The 16,978-nt window shown below is 35.6% G+C and overlaps 2 protein-coding genes across 10 annotated transcripts in view; both read right to left on the reverse strand.

Moving 5' to 3' along the window:
• Positions 1-2,170: 2,170 nt before the first annotated feature.
• Positions 2,171-3,050, reverse strand: LOC120419778 (uncharacterized). The gene is made up of 3 exons (XM_039582611.2): positions 2,744-3,050; positions 2,577-2,676; positions 2,171-2,518 (listed from the first exon to the last, which is right to left on the reverse strand). The coding sequence occupies exons 1-3, from the start codon at positions 2,807-2,809 to the stop codon at positions 2,298-2,300; spliced, it is 387 nt and encodes a 128-aa protein (XP_039438545.1). The 5' UTR covers positions 2,810-3,050; the 3' UTR covers positions 2,171-2,297.
• Positions 3,051-5,237: 2,187 nt separating this feature from the next.
• Positions 5,238-16,978, reverse strand: part of LOC120419734 (rho guanine nucleotide exchange factor 18) — a 37,787-nt gene continuing 26,046 nt past the window's right edge. For all 9 annotated transcript variants that reach the window (XM_039582530.2, XM_039582529.2, XM_039582528.2 and 6 more), the window contains 6 exons: positions 14,329-15,281; positions 14,122-14,269; positions 13,944-14,055; positions 13,738-13,882; positions 13,581-13,675; positions 5,238-13,506 (listed from right to left, as the gene is read on the reverse strand). In XM_039582530.2, the coding sequence (XP_039438464.1) occupies positions 13,068-13,506; positions 13,581-13,675; positions 13,738-13,882; positions 13,944-14,055; positions 14,122-14,269; positions 14,329-15,281 (1,892 nt within the window). In that variant the 3' untranslated portion in view covers positions 5,238-13,067. The remainder of the gene's footprint in view (positions 13,507-13,580; positions 13,676-13,737; positions 13,883-13,943; positions 14,056-14,121; positions 14,270-14,328; positions 15,282-16,978) is intronic.

Raw genomic sequence — 16,978 nt, forward strand, 5'->3', positions numbered from 1 at the left:
TGAAAAGTTTATTGAAGAAAAATCAAAGTGTCTCATTGTTACTCATGGGCTAAAATGAGTGGGGAACAATGAGACAGCCCTGGATTCTGGGTATATTCTAAATTTTGGCCAAATCTAATGAAAGGACATTATAGCCCAACTTAATCCCTATGGAACGTCGAAAGAAATTTGAAGAAATATTAGTTTTGGTGTAAATGGCAACCTACGAGCGAAAAAGTATTTGTTGTCCATAATTTACTTTTACACGCATAATCAAACATTTATGAATTACTTTTCAAGGGAGCGCCCATAACTAAAGCCACTAATATGGCAGACGTGTATCCAGTAGACACACCTTTCCCCCAAATATGAGCCTGATTGGTTGAAACTACGACTTGTGAGAGCCATTTTATCATTGTTCCCCGTGTCTCATTGATGACTACTCTACCCTACGATTTTTTTCCTTACAAAACATATTTATTAAATAAAAGATCAAAAGGCTTTCTAAAGCTTGTGAAAACATTGTGTTGTGCTTGTATTTATAGGACCTTTCCTCTAGAAATGTTTTCGTGAAAACACTGACAACGATATTATTCGTAAAAGCAAACTTGATATTTCGTTAACTTTTAAACGTTTAACAAACATATTTCTAATTCTCAAAGGGACCATCCATAAACCACGTGGACACTTTTTTGTAAATCTCGACCCCCCCCCCCCTCCCCCCTCGTGGACAATTGTCCATACAAAAAAAAAACTTATTTGTATGGTGCGTGGACAATCGCCATATCAATCGCCATATCCTAAAGTGTCCAAGTAGTTTATGGATGGTCCCAAATTTATTCCTTGACATTTTTTGTTATACCATGGTGTCATGTCGGTAAAGTATACGGATTTTTGCTCAACAAGAGTTGGTAGCCTTAGGCATAGTCAGTAAAGTAAATTTCATACAAAAAAATAAAAAAAAAGATTTCAAATTTAGCGTAAATGCTAAACAAAAAGGAAAATTTTAGAATCATTTTTTTTTGTATGAAACTTACTCTACTGGAAATGCTTATGAGCTTGAAGATTTTTTTTAATTTTGTTTGAAAAAAATCCATATTTTGACAAACAATTAAAAATTAAAAATTATTAAGCAAAAATCAATTCAGCAATTTTGACAGTTCTACCTGAATTTTAAATACATTTTATTTATTGAAAACTAAACCGGTACATTTAGGCCGCAGTTTTTGTCAAAATCGGTCAGTTTTTTTCAAAATACTTCCAAATTTCGAAGGATATAAATGTTTAACTTCAGTTATTACAATTTTAAATGCATTTTCCTGCGTTTAAAATCATATTAAGCATGTCTTGGATCAATCAAAATTGCTGTATGTTTTTTTTTTGAATTTTTTTTTGGCGAAAAAATTTTTCTTTGGTTTTTGGAAATTTTGAAAACTAATAATTGCAAAACAACTGGGCAGGTGTAAAATGCATTTTAAACACTTTTTTCTTTCAAATTTTTTTTTGTCAAAAGGACTTTTATGTAAAATTGGACGCCCGATTTGATGGCGGATTTCGAAAAAAATGATTAACCATCGAAAAAATAAACAAAAATGGTTTAGAAAAGGTTTACATTTTTGTTACTAACTGTTAAACATTTTGATACATGTTATTTTATGGGAAATTTAATGTACTTTTCAAATCAACAATACACCAGAAGGGTAATTTTTCATTTAGAACATTTTTTATTCAAACATTTCGTGTATTTTCTTATGTTATGTTTTAGGGTATATTTATGTTCAATAAATGTTGTTGAGCAGACAATTTAAAAAAAATGATGCATAAAAAATGAACCATCAAGAGTTACCTTGAACAGCCTTGATAACAACTTTTTCAAAACTTTTTTTTTCGAAAAATCGTGATAACAATGGAAAATTGCAAAATGTTACGTCTCTCACTTTTGCCCCTATTCACTTTGTTTCTTCGATGTCAGACAGGAATCGCAGCAACCGATGGTCGACACTCGACTGACATCTGGATCAACATGATGATTGTTTTCGCAAGAGTTTGCGTAAGTTTGATTGAGTATTTTGCATATTTTTATTTTCATTCATTCTTATCATGTTGTTGGATTCTTGCAGGTTTTTTTTGCCGGTGATTTTTTGAAATTTCGTTTAAAAAAAAAGTCAGATGTTTTTGTTACAACCTGCACTCAATCACCGTATGGCTGTGATAACGGGTTTAAACCAAATAACAAAAAAAAACCATTTGTTCATTCATATTTATTCTAGAACCAGTCTTATCATCAGGAAACAACAATTAAAAAAAGAACACCTTGACTAAAACCTTAACGAATCCGATTTTTCGTCACACAGAAGCAAATTTGTCAAACTGTCCGACTGAGCCAACTCACTGGAAGCACTGTCAAATGGTTTCACCTTCTGCGATTTGAGTATCGCTTCCATGTTGAGCGTTGCAGGACTGCCCTGGAGCACGTGGTCCTGCCCCATTTTGGCCGCTTCAACGTCTATCACAAAAATGGTAACTGCCGAATTGCGCACTGCGGGAGGATTATCTTGTATTTGTTTGTGCTTTCAAAGTTTTATTCTGGGTCTTACCTTTTGTTGAGGTGATATTTGAGAGTTGCATGCTTGAGGCAAGCTGTGAGATCGGTCCTTTGACTCCTTTGAGATACGATCGAAAGGTGCAGAGGTACATCTTGAAGGTGAAAATTGTTTTTTAAAAACACTGAACTTCTATTTAAGGTTAAGCCACTCAATCTCACCGTTACACAAAGACAGCAGAACGCGATAGCCCATATCAGGGTGGGATGCAAATTGAACGGTAGCATCTTGGACTTCCTCTGCTCGATGATCCACTTTCGGCCGGCACTCGATCGCGACTAAAACGCAAGAGTCAAGAGATTGAGGAAGCTGCGTGTTGGTCGCCGTCAAGCCGGCTTAGATTAGGGCAGTCCCAATTGTGGCGCGCGGCAGCATCGACGGTTTGGAACGAAAATTGACATCCGAACAAGTCGCAGATAAGGATTATCACCACACAAGTCTGGGGCACTTGGTTTTGGGTTCTGACACATGCGGCTTCTTAGAACAAATTTGTTGTCAATGAAGTTTTCGCGAATGAAATGGTAGCGACACACGCTGTAAACACACTAATTTGCCGAATCATGAGGTAGGTGATAGCGGTCCAAGCGGAAACGCAAAAAAGATTAGTTTTTTTTTCAATACAAAAAAACAAAACACACAGTTAATTGAATTGTACATAAAAAAACAATTATTTGATTGTATTTGAAAATAAATGCTAATTTAAATTAACTATAAATATAAAAAAATCAATCAAAATTAACAAAATTGACAAAATTGACAAAATTGACAAAATTGACAAAATTGACAAAATTGACAAAATTGACAAAATTGACAAAATTGACAAAATTGACAAAATTGACAAAATTGACAAAATTGACAAAATTGACAAAATTGACAAAATTGACAAAATTGACAAAATTGACAAAATTGACAAAATTGACAAAATTGGCAAAATTGACAAAATTGACAAAATTGACAAAATTGACAAAATTGACAAAATTGACAAAATTGACAAAATTGACAAAATTGACAAAATTGACAAAATTGACAAAATTGACAAAATTGACAAAATTGACAAAATTGACAAAATTGACAAAATTGACAAAATTGACAAAATTGACAAAATTGACAAAATTGACAAAATTGACAAAATTGACAAAATTGACAAAATTGACAAAATTTACAAAATTTACAAAATTGACAAAATTGACAAAATTGACAAAATTGACAAAATTGACAAAATTGACAAAATTGACAAAATTGACAAAATTGACAAAATTGACAAAATTGACAAAATTGACAAAATTGACAAAATTGACAAAATTGACAAAATTGACAAAATTGACAAAATTGACAAAATTGACAAAATTGACAAAATTGACAAAATTGACAAAATTGACAAAATTGACAAAATTGACAAAATTGACAAAATTGACAAAATTGACAAAATTGACAAAATTGACAAAATTGACAAAATTGACAAAATTGACAAAATTGACAAAATTGACAAAATTGACAAAATTGACAAAATTGACAAAATTGACAAAATTGACAAAATTGACAAAATTGACAAAATTGACAAAATTGACAAAATTGACAAAATTGACAAAATTGACAAAATTGACAAAATTGACAAAATTGACAAAATTGACAAAATTGACAAAATTGACAAAATTGACAAAATTGACAAAATTGACAAAATTGACAAAATTGACAAAATTGACAAAATTGACAAAATTGACAAAATTGACAAAATTGACAAAATTGACAAAATTGACAAAATTGACAAAATTGACAAAATTGACAAAATTGACAAAATTGACAAAATTGACAAAATTGACAAAATTGACAAAATTGACAAAATTGACAAAATTGACAAAATTGACAAAATTGACAAAATTGACAAAATTGACAAAATTGACAAAATTGACAAAATTGACAAAATTGACAAAATTGACAAAATTGACAAAATTGACAAAATTGACAAAATTGACAAAATTGACAAAATTGACAAAATTGACAAAATTGACAAAATTGACAAAATTGACAAAATTGACAAAATTGACAAAATTGACAAAATTGACAAAATTTGCAAAATTGACAAAATTGACAAAATTGACAAAATTGACAAAATTGACAAAATTGCCAAAATTGACAAAATTGACAAAATTGACAAAATGGAAAAAACAGCACAAAATTGACAAAATTGACAAAATTGACAAAATGGAAAAAAACAGCACAAAATATGATTTTATTATTAAATATTTTTGATGAAAGCATTTTTTCAGAACGGAATTGCAAATATGCATCATTTTATATCTTAAGAAAATGTGACTCGCCTTGAATATATAAAAAAGATTTTTAAAAAGAAGCTTGTGATATTTTCTACGCATACAACCAAACACGCCCAACTTGTTTTCTTTAAATTTATTCTAACATTTCAACAGTGATTGAAATAACATTTGAATAACATTATATTTTCATGTTTCAGTTTTTTTGCTGAGTGTGATTTTTTTTGCTAGATTTTTCTTCTCTTTTCTCTCCATCGTTTCACTTCACACATGTTTTGTTGTTTGCTCTCTATTTTTTTAAGTTGCGAATTGGTTTCGGTTGCTTTTCCTTTTTTTCGGATTTTACGATTTGCTCGAGACAAATTAATTAGTTTGCTTGTCTTTCTTATGTTTTTTCTTCATCTTTGCTTGCTTTAAGTACAATACCTCTAATAGTACAAAAGTAGAGCGGGGGGAAGGAGTATTTCGTGAGACCAAAGGTTAATCCACTTTGCGATTCGCGTAAAACAACTGGAATGGATTTATTTCTTTTTCTTTTTGTTGGTTTGTCTTTGTTAAAAAATAGTTCGATTTTGTTTAAAACTGATTTGCTTGCACGTGTATATAAGATTTCCTTTCTTTAAATTTTAAATACTGGCACCCCTCTCGACAGAAACGAGGGGTGAACCGATAATGATGATAATACGATCAAGGTAAAAAATATACGTTATGATAATAAAGAACTAGCTTACGAACAGTCTATATTCTTGATTGTTTCTCTCACGATTTGTGGTTTTTTCATGTTTTGTTGTCAATCGGTGGCGATTTCTGCCGGCAGAACTTTCTTCATTTGCTTTTTTCGATATCTGATTAGGTGGTTGTAATAGTTTAACTTTGTTTCTTTTTTTTCTAAAATAACCCAAACTATTGGGAAAATTTGTAGTTGTTCAAGATTGTAAACGAGAAACCGGGATTAACTTGCACGTCGCTGCTGCGACTAACTCGAAAGAGAGGTTATGTTTCATTTCTTTTTAATGAGTGCGCGAGTGTGTTTAAATAATTTAGTGTGTATGTGTTTTTGTATGTGTGGGATTAAATAAATAATAATTTAAGATGCACTTAAGGGGTAGTCACATACCAAACTAAAATGTGTCTTTAAAACAAAAATACTGCTTTGAACTCTTTTTTTGTGTCAACAAACGAACCAAAACGGAATCAGGAACAGAGCATGAAACGTTACACTTTCGGGCGGACGATTTCTTTCAGTGCACTGCGTCGCCTACTAGATCAGCGAGCTGTCACTGGAAAAAATCCTCCGAGGGGGGAAAAATGGCTACTACCAAATGCTATGACGAACAACAATAATAACATCGTTTTTTGTTTGTTTTGCTTATTTTTTTTGTTTGCCCCTCACCACGAGGAATGCTCTACATCCAGCGATTACAACTTTCTGCGTTCTTTAAATGTATTTTGCTTGACTACTACTCGAAATGTTTATACGTATTCTCTGATGCCTTCTTGAGGAGAGGAAAAATGCGCGGCGGATGTCTCGTTCTCTGTGGAAGCAACATCGAAACACGGGGAAATACATTTTGCGGAAAAAGTTGTCGGTTTTTGCCTCAATCTCCAATTTACGAAGAATAAACGGTTTGAAAAGTTTACAAAAATACATCGCGAATGAAGAAAAGTTAAGTATTTTGTAGTAGCACATCGGTTTTGAAAGTTCCATGTTTGTGTGTGTTTTTGAATCATAGTGTGTGTGTGTGTTGTGTTTGTTTTTCGCCTACTAAGTCTCACTTGCACGTGCGTGCTCTCCAATGTGTGTGTGTGTTTTGTAACATCGTGTTGTTTTGTCGATTAAATATAGAAGAGTTGAGCAGATTAAGTCTTGTTTGTTTTGTTTTTATTTTGTTGAGTTGCCTTCAATGTTTCACTTTTTACTTGTAATTTACGGTTGAATGTAGTTGTTTTGTATATATAATCTGGGTTTCATCTTTAAGTATCCGTTTTTTTGCTTTGTTTCCTACCCAAGTTCATTAAAAATACTTGTTCTCTGAAACGTTAAATAGTCTCTGTTCACTACTATTTACAAGTTTTGGGAGGGGAGTTTGTTTTGCTGCAGTTTTTAAGTATCTTTATTTTTTGCATTCCTTAGATTGATAGTACTTTATAGTGGTTCACCTATACATACATACACATTGTTTTGTTTTTGTTTATTCGGTTTTCGCCTGTGAGTTTCATCCATTTCTCTGATAGTTGTCTAAAGCTATGTATTCTTTCAGTTTGTGTATGATCTGAAGCATTAGTTTGTTATACTCTTTTTTTCCAATTTTCATCAGCTTTTTACAATCTCTCTGCGTGTAGCGTGTTGTTTCTCTTTTCTCTATCGTGTTTTGCTTTTATGTTGTATATATAGAACATTTTGTATTGTCAAGAAGTTGTATTTTTATCTCTCTTTGTTTTTCCTTTACTCTTTGTTTTGCAAATAATGGTATCTATCTGTTGTGTTATCATCTGCTTAAAAATTAATAATACTTTTTCATTTGCTCGGTGCTGCAACACGGTCGAGCCACGTTCAGTACAGTTGGGTAAAACAATCCAGAAAGATTGCATGTTTATTTCAGTGTGTGTGTTTTTGTTTACATTGGGAAGGAAGGAAATGACGGTTAATGCCCATGTATTTTTTTCAGTTGATTGTATTGAGCGATTTTTTTTGTTAGCTAACTGATTTGGCAAACGTAAAAGCTGCTCTAATCCTGTGTGATTCGATATTGTCGAGATATTTGTATCTTTTTTTCAAGTTGTCAAGTTAACAAGCAAGTTTTTTGTGTGAGTGTGGTTCTAGTGTAACAAACCTAAAAGCGACTTTAAATTCATTAATTCCAGTCTCGTTAAAAGTGTAGCAATAGTTCAAGCATTTTTTTTTTTTTTTGTTATGTCTTTTGGTGGTAATCTTGTCTGGTTAAAACGCTCTGCTACAGCTTGATATAAATGCAACATTCGACGTAACAGTTTTGAGTGTAGAAAACTAACAGCTGTTTTTTTTTTTTTATATCACACGCATTCCCGGATTTTTTCTTTTCCGGGTGGAACTTCTACTGAGGAATATGACGCAAAATGTGGAACGCTTGAACGGAACTACGTTAGGTTTCTGTGTTGGAATGTGTGTTTGTGTTGTGTTTTGTGGTATCTTCTCTTACACAAGTTTGTCTATTTTTTAATGATTTTTATGTATAACTAGAGATAACATTGTTTGCTATGTACATTTACACACTATAATGTGTTCAAGTCTTTAATAGTTTTTTTTTGTGTGTGTGTCCTTCATCATTTTTGGATCGCAGAAAAGCTTGGAGTGAAAATTGGGTCCAGTCTACATTTAAGAGCCAGATTTTCGCTAGGGGGCACGCTGCTCGCATCGATGAGCTCCGATTTTGATGAAACTTTCAGCGTTTGTTGGTCTACAAAAAATATGAACTCATGCCAAATATGAGCCCTCTACGATACGAGGAAGTGAGGTAAAAAATCAATTCAAAATTTTGCAAAAATGTTCAAAAATAATAGGCCAAATTTTTAAAACACTCATAACTCAAGTTTGGCAATACGTAAACCTGCTCGCTTGGTTTCATTTGAAAGGTCTTTACATGCACTACAACTTCGACTTTGAATAACATCTGTCGGATACTTACCTCCAGAGATATTTACCAATTACTGAAAAGTCATGATTTTTTAAAAAATTGTCGTATCTTTCTTTAAAACGGAGATACCACCATACCCTATGTGGCAAAATTGAGGCATGGCTAGTACTCTAAGTCTACAATAATAACTTTTTGGTACCTACGATTGTGGTAAAAAAATCAATAATTGTTTGAAAGTCCTTTTTTTTAATTAAATTTTACAATTACATCAAACTCAAAACAATGTTTCGATATGAAATCGTTCTTGTTGAGGCTCAATTTTATCACCTATTTTAAAAACTATTATCTTTATTGCTGTTGTAACAAGCAATGCGTTCGAAAAGAGATGCTGTAACTGGAGAAAAAGAGTTTTCCACACAAAAATATATTACTACAGAGCAAATTAAATCACTATTTGCTAGATTTGCAATGCTCTACAAACAAAACAAACTAAAATTGTCTGATGTACGTGATGAACACATCCAAATGATTGAAAAATCTGATGATTTCTACACGGCGAATAACAAATAACATGTATAGAAATCAATTGCATTTTACTTATTTTTTTTATTATTTTTTTCAGGAAGCTTCTGAAAAAACAAAGCAGGACTTTGTTACTACACTATTAGAAACTGTTGAGAACTAAATTTATCACATGAAATTTCTTTTGAAATATTTCTTTATATGGTGATATCAACAACATCTATTCAAGTCTATTGAATTTTTTATATATCGAGCCAAACATTTCATTAGGGCACAAAACCAAAAAGTAAACATTTGGGATTATTCCACTATTCCATTCATTAGTACACTCCCTACATGCCCTCCAAGAATCATATTGATAACAAACAATTTCCTATTGAAAAAAATCAAAAACACAAAAGGGCACATAACCATGTTCACTGCAAACCAAAAAAAAAGTTCAAATGTGCCCTTTTATTTTCCGTTAGGTTCTCGTACTTGAGGAACTTTTTGTGTTATAAAGTGAACTTTTCATACATTCTTAACACTAATTCACTTCAAAAAAAAGTTTGGTTTACTTTTCCCCAAGGATTTCTGCAGAGAAAAACGCCAAAAACAATATTTAAAACGGTCCCGCGGCTGCTGTTCAGTACACTTTTGAAGAATTTTTATGTTTCACATACCTTATCTACACTATTCAATCACAAAACTTCACCAATAATCAAAATTTCTACTGAATTCCTCATTATTTCTAACTAAACAAAAGGGCCCGTAAACATCATTCATAGCAACAATCCGGTGATAGCGCTTTAGTGCCCTTTCAGCTCTCTTCGAAATTGCATTTAGAAAGTACCAATGAACAACAGTTGGAAAGTTAAAAGGGCACAATAACGATTTTTTTTAAATTATGAGTTTAATTGCGAAAATCAACATAAATTATGAAGCATTTAAGCAGAGTTGAGGATAATGATGTGTTTTATCGTATCATCAGTAAAAATACCATCAGTCAAGCTTCTTTTTTAAATAGGAATTGAAACAAGTTGTCCACTTTTTGCAAGCGATTTTCTCGAATCGCGGTTTTTGGTTTTGTGCCCTAATGAAATGTTTGGCTCGATATATCATTTTTTTTTTCAGGAAACGGCAGAAAAACAAAGTGGGCTCTGGAATTACACTTTATCTTATTATATAATGGAACAATATTGAATTTATCATACACTTATATCATACAAACTTTATTTATAAATTAAACTGTCACTAACGAAAAATAAAAAGAAATGATATGCACTTTACCTTAGTAATGTTTATATTAATGCCCAATCTGATGACATCAAACCAAGTTCATATAATTAAAGACAGACGTATATACTTTCTTCCTAAAATAATAGTTTTTTTGAATGAAAACTGATGTAAAAAGTCTTGTATCAAAATAAGCCATATTTAATCTCTCCAGCGTATAAACATATTCGGTGATAAAATTGAGCCTCAACAAGAACGATTTCATATCGAAACATTGTTTTGAGTTTGATGTAATTGTAAAATTTAATTAAAAAAAAGGACTTTCAAACAATTATTGATTTTTTTACCACAATCGTAGGTACCAAAAAGTTATTATTGTAGACTTAGAGTACTAGCCATGCCTCAATTTTGCCACATAGGGTATGGTGGTATCTCCGTTTTAAAGAAAGATACGACAATTTTTTAAAAAATCATGACTTTTCAGTAATTAGTAAATATCTCTGGAGGTAAGTATCCGACAGATGTTATTCAAAGTCGAAGTTGTAGTGCATGTAAAGACCTTTCAAATGAAACCAAGCGAGCAGGTTTACGTATTGCCAAACTTGAGTTATGAGAGTTTTAAAAATTTGGCCTATTATTTTTGAACATTTTTGCAAAATTTTGAATTGATTTTTTGCCTCACTTCCTCGTATCGTAGAGGGCTCATATTTGGCATGAGTACATATTTTTTGTAGACCAACAAACGCTGAAAGTTTCATCAAAATCGGAGCTCATCGATACGACCTCTAGAACAAAGCCGTGCCCCCTAGCGAAAATATGGCTCAAATGTCTCAAAATAACGCTGCCAAAATGGGAATCTGACTATGGGTTCTCAAAGTTTGATGATGAAATATTTCGTAAACAATCCATCAATGGTTGAAGATTTCACATCGCAAAATAATTAAACAAAGCTTCTGTCCAAAATCACTTCTTTTGAGTTATTCTCTCCGTGTACACTCTAGAGCAAGCAGCTGTCAAGTGTTCAGTGCTCTTCGGTTTTTCGAGATTTTTCGCCGTAATTGACCGTAATTATCCGTGGGGGTTTGCTCCTCCAGCATGCCAAAGGCCGACCGTGGCCATGGAAGTTCAAGTGCGGCCTCGAAATACCCGCGAAGTTCGTCTACCGGCCGAGTGCAAAAAGGTAAACAAACCAACGCCGCATCGAAAGTCATCGCGCGAAGGAGGCTGTGCGGTGAAATATTTCATTCAAGTTTATTACAATACCGCCAATTGTCGTGTTCAGGAGAGCAGCCCCAAAAGGACAAGGCAACGCACAGGTTCTTCCGGCCAAAATCCGGCGACTAGCACATCAACTTCAGCCAATATTCTCAATAGAAGCTGGATGATGGGGAAAACAATAACAATATAATAGCCAGCACTGGATGCATGAGGTGAGCATTTTCAGTGACGGGTATCTATTTTTGACAGTTTGGCTTTTGTTTACGTCGCGGCATCTGATGTTTCTGTTCGATGCTTGTTTACGCTTCAATCACTCAGATTGTGACAAGCTACTGGAAGGCCTCAGATACTGTCTCAAATTCGGTAAATCGTTAGTGCAAGTGACTTCATTCGACAAAACAAAACTACGACCTGGTTGTGGAAGAATTGAAGCGTACCAACTTCAAGTTCTACACATTCGACCCCGTTTTGAAGACAGCTATTAAGGTTGTATTACCGAGTTGCCAAGACCGTCCACTTTCTGACCTGAAGGGGTACCTCTCAAGTGCCGAATTAACGCCACGAAAGTATTTTGTTGTTGGGTATACTGGCGGTTCTACTCCAAGAGCCCGATGGAAGTAGCGAATGCTACCGTTTCCGGACTTGGGGGACAACGCAGAGCAAACCAAGTCAATCCCAAGTGCGCAAACTGTGGAGGTAACCACACCAGCAACTACCGTGGATGCAGCGCACGAAATATCTACCTCGAGAAGCAGAAGAAGTATGTTTTTTTTAAGTTTTTTTTCTGTAGTCAAACACATTTTTGCCATTTTCAACATGAATTAGACGTCAAATCGAAAAAAAAGAAAAAATATCATTTTTGAGTTGGATTTCCTCAATTCTGGTTGCAATTCCAACTCCAATCTCCTACAAGATCTCAAAATGATGAAGAATGCATCGCTTTAGATATCTCACACACCTTCACGCCACCGTGGAATGTCTTTGTCAGGGGGAGGGGGAGATTGTACTGTACTGTATTTTAAGAATAAGATTTATTCTCACTTTCGGGTTACGTGGAAATGAATTCGACAAAACGGAGACAGATTAATGGGGGGGATATTGCATTGTGCGCATTTTGTGGAATCGAAAGGACAGTTTGCTAACCATCAACAGATATGTTTTGTATGTGTGTTTTTCACATTGAATTATATCCTGTAACGTTGTTAATTGTTTGTTTTCTGGAACAAATAGAAACAATCCACTACTAACTCTGGTTTTGCTACACCATTTTTTGATAATGTAATCTTTCTCGACGATCCTCGCCTACTTGACGATGCGCGCGCAGCGTTCTAAATTATAGGCCGCACAAAAAAGCATAAAAGTTTTCTGTTTCAGTAGAAAAGTAAGCTTAAACTGTACAAAAATTTGCATCAATTTTATTGATTTTTCGTTCAATAGTTCGTTCGTCTTAAAAGAAAGGTAGGAAGTAAACTTGGTTTACCCGTGATTTGCACAATAGGTGGCGAATGCAACGCAGGTTGCATTCCTAGGAGAGCAAGTAGAACACAGGATAGAGGAGCAGTCGGAGAAGCTGCAGCAACAGGGTGACGACCAGCGCGCACAGAAGCATCCAGTCCAGCTTAGATCTCGACTTCAACAGGCATGTATCAAAAATAAATCACCTCTTCCTCTTTGTTGCTCTTGGCGGAGTCCTTTTTGTTGCTCTGCTGGCCGCCGCCGCCAGGGCTGCCTCCGTTGTTGTTGTCCGCGGACATTCCGGGACCACCTGCTACCGGATGTTGCGGCGGCGGTGACTGCAGACTTGAGTGTCGCGACGACAGGGGTGTCGTGTGGATCGAGTGATGCTGCGGGTGGAATTGCTGCTGTTGATGGTGTTGGTACTGCTGCTGGAGATGAAGCTGGTGCTGGTGCTGCTCGTGGAGTGACGCCGAACGGTGCGAGTGCGAGGGCGACGGGGACGAAGGCGAGTGCGGATGGGACTGGGACGCGGCGGGGTTGCCCGAACTGGTGTAGTGCTGCGGGGACTGGTACTGGTCCGAGCTGCGCAACCGGTAACGTTCGGGGATCTTGGGGTAGGTGTTGGTTCTGAGGGGAAGAGAAATTAACGTTGAGCTGGGTGACCTACATTTTTGTCTTTCGACCAGTTGTTATCTACTTACCTCGTCGCCGGGTTACCCGTCTGAACCTGCACCTGCTGCTGAATCACCGCCGGACTACTTCCGGTTCTCGAGTGGTTCGGTAAGCTCGCGTTAATCTACAAGAAACAACATTTGGACTCACTCCTAATCAACAAAAATAAACACCTCAATCTTTTACCTTCTTATCCGCCAACTTCAGCGGAAACATCTGCATAACTCCGGCTCCGCCCGCGTTCCCAGCGCCACTGGCCCCGGAACCGGCCATCAAGCTGGGACTGCTTCCACCGCCCGGTGACGTCACCGAGTTGTTGTTTGACTTTGAGCTGTACCGGGAGAAGCGGGCGTTAATCGTTTTGATGATCTTGGAGAAAGGTAGGAACTTACCTGGACGACAGCGAGGACAGCTTGAGCGGCAGCTGCTGCTTGATGGTCGAAGCGTTCATCTTTGGGGCGTTTGTCGCGCTGACCAGATTCACCGGTGGCGTCTTGGAGGTTACTGTAAGGGGAGAAAGACCATCATTAGAATCGCCTAGGCGAAGTGGGTAGAAGGGAGTTGACTTACTGCTAGCGGTTCTCCACTTGTCCTTTCTCCGGTCGATGGTGGTGATCGGCGTTCCGCCGAGACCGCTGTCCACGTGGTACTCCTCGCTGTTGCTCGACAGGTCGTCGTGCTGCGAGGTCATCGCACCGGTTGGTACCGGTAGAGCAACCTGAAAAACATAAGATCGAATTAAATCCGGAACGCGTATGATTCAATCAATAAACCTACACTCGGTGACAGCAGCAGCCCCTGGCTGGACAGGATCTCCATCTTCCGGTACAGCTGTTCCCGCTGCTGCTTGATGTCCTCCTGCTCGGCCCGGATCTGCTCCTGCAGCGTCTTCTGCGAGAGCCGCTGCTCGTCCAGTTCGCGCTCCTCCGTTTCCTTCTGCTTCTGCCAGGCCGTCTTCTCCTCCTGGAGTTTGTCCTGCAGGTTGCGCAGCTCCTCCAGCTGGTCATTATGGCGGTACATGTTCTTGGGGTTCTCCCGGAACGAGTTCAGCTGGTGCTGCAGACTTTGGATGGTGGTCATCTGCTGCGAGATGATGCAGAGCAGCGTGTGCAGATGGTGGGACACGTGCAACGCCGCGAAGCTGTTGTCTTTGGCCTGCTCCGTGGTCAGTATGTCCGGCGTCATCAGCTTCATGGGAGCGTGACTAAGCGGACCGGGCGAAAACGGCGGTCCACCCTCCATCTCAGAAGCGTTCGACTCGCGCTTCTCGTAGCTCTCTCGGTTCGTAAAGTACCCGGCGGACAGCGTCGACAGGACGGCGTCCCGGGACGAGTTGGTGATGCACTGTTGCTGCTTGGACCGGCGCTCGTCGAATCCGCCGAACGTTTCGGCCCGCTTTGGTAGCGTTGGCGAGATGTACACTTCGCTCTGGCGTTCGCCAACCGAGCTGCAGGACCGCGACAGGGGCAGTCCGGTGGCCGCCGTGTACAGCGACGCGGCCAACGTGCTGATCTCCTGGATCGTGTTCAGCACGCGCTTCCAAATCTCGATCGTATCACAGTCGTCCGAGACCAGATCCCGGTAGGAGCCGTACTGCGAGATGAACGCCTCGACCGTCGGACCGAGCTGGTCGCTGTTGTGGTGCTCGTTGTCCAGCAGCAGGCTCAGCTGGAGGGCGATCTTCTCCTCCAGCAGGATCGCCTGCTCAAAGTCTTTTTGCCTCATTTTGCCTGAAAGACGGAATTCCAGGTTATGATCAAGTCCCAAAAATGATTATATCGAAAACTGTCTGGATAACTGAATAGTCACTCGATCGTTCAATACAAATTATAGTCTAATAAAATTTATTAAAAAAATCCAATAAGAAATAAAAATTCGTTAGAAATCTTTCTTGACTCTTGATTTTCTATTCAATTAGCATCAAAATTTTCAAGTTTTTCAAGTTTTTGAAGTATTTTAAGTATTTTAAGTATTTTAAGTATTCTATGTATTTTAAGAATTTTAAATATTTTAAGTATTTTAAGTATTTTAAGTATGTTTAGTATTTTTAGTATTTTTAGTATTTTTAGTATTTTTAGTATTTTAAGTATTTTAAGTATTTTAAGTATTTTATGTATTTTAAGTATTTTAAGTATTTTAAGTATTTTAAGTATTTTAAGTATTTTAAGTATTTTAAGTATTTTAAGTATTTTAAGTATTTTAAGTATTTTAAGTATTTTAAGTATTTTAAGTATTTTAAGTATTTTAAGTATTTTAAGTATTTTAAGTATTTTAAGTATTTTTAGTATTTTAAGTATTTTAAGTATTTTAAGTATTTTAAGTATTTTTAGTATTTTAAGTATTTTAAGTATTTTAAGTATTTTAAGTATTTTAAGTATTTTAAGTATTTTTAGTATTTTTAGTATTTTAAGTATTTTAAGTATTTTAAGTATTTTAAGTATTTTAAGTATTTTAAGTATTTTAAGTATTTTAAGTATTTTAAGTATTTTAAGTATTTTTGTTTTCTAAGTATTTGAAGTCTTTAAATATGTTAAGTATTTTAAGTAATTTAACTATTGTTGTCTTTAGTATTTTTTTTAATTTTTAAGCATTTGAGTATTTTTTGTATGTTTATTTTTTAAAGTATTTTTATTTTTTCAAAGTTTTTTTATTATTTTTACTATTTTTAGTTTTTTTTAGGTATTTTCATAATTTTTAGTATTTTTAATATTTTTATAGTTGTAGTGGTAAAGTTTCTAGTATTTTTAAAATTTTCTAAATTTTTTTGAAATTATTCAAGTTTTTATAATTAGTAAAAATAAGTTCTTCAAGTTTTTAAAGTTATTAAATTTTTAAAATTATCCAAGGTAATCAAGTTATTCAAGTTGTTCAAGTTGTTCAAGTTGTTCAAGTTGTTCAAGTTGTTCAAGTTGTTCAAGTTGTTCAAGTTGTTCAAGTTGTTCAAGTTGTTCAAGTTGTTCAAGTTGTTCAAGTTGTTCAAGTTGTTCAAGTTGTTCAAGTTGTTCAAGTTGTTCAAGTTGTTCAAGTTGTTCAAGTTGTTCAAGTTGTTCAAGTTGTTCAAGTTGTTCAAGTTGTTCAAGTTGTTCAAGTTGTTCAAGTTGTTCAAGTTGTTCAAGTTGTTCAAGTTGTTCAAGTTGTTCAAGTTGTTCAAGTTGTTCAAGTTGTTCAAGTTGTTCAAGTTGTTCAAGTTGTTCAAGTTGTTCAAGTTGTTCAAGTTGTTCAAGTTGTTCAAGTTGTTCAAGTTGTTCAAGTTGTTCTAGTTGTTCAAGTTGTTCTAGTTGTTCAAGTTGTTCAAGTTGTTCAAGTTGTTCAAGTTGTTCAAGTTGTTCTAGTTGTTCAAGTTGTTCAAGTTGTTCAAGTTGTTCAAGTTGTTCAAGTTGTTCAAGTTGTTCAAGTTGTTCAAGTTGTTCAAGTTGTTCAAGTTGTT

This window comes from Culex pipiens, chromosome 3 (assembly GCF_016801865.2).
Source record: "Culex pipiens pallens isolate TS chromosome 3, TS_CPP_V2, whole genome shotgun sequence".
Classification (NCBI taxonomy): domain Eukaryota; kingdom Metazoa; phylum Arthropoda; class Insecta; order Diptera; family Culicidae; genus Culex; species Culex pipiens.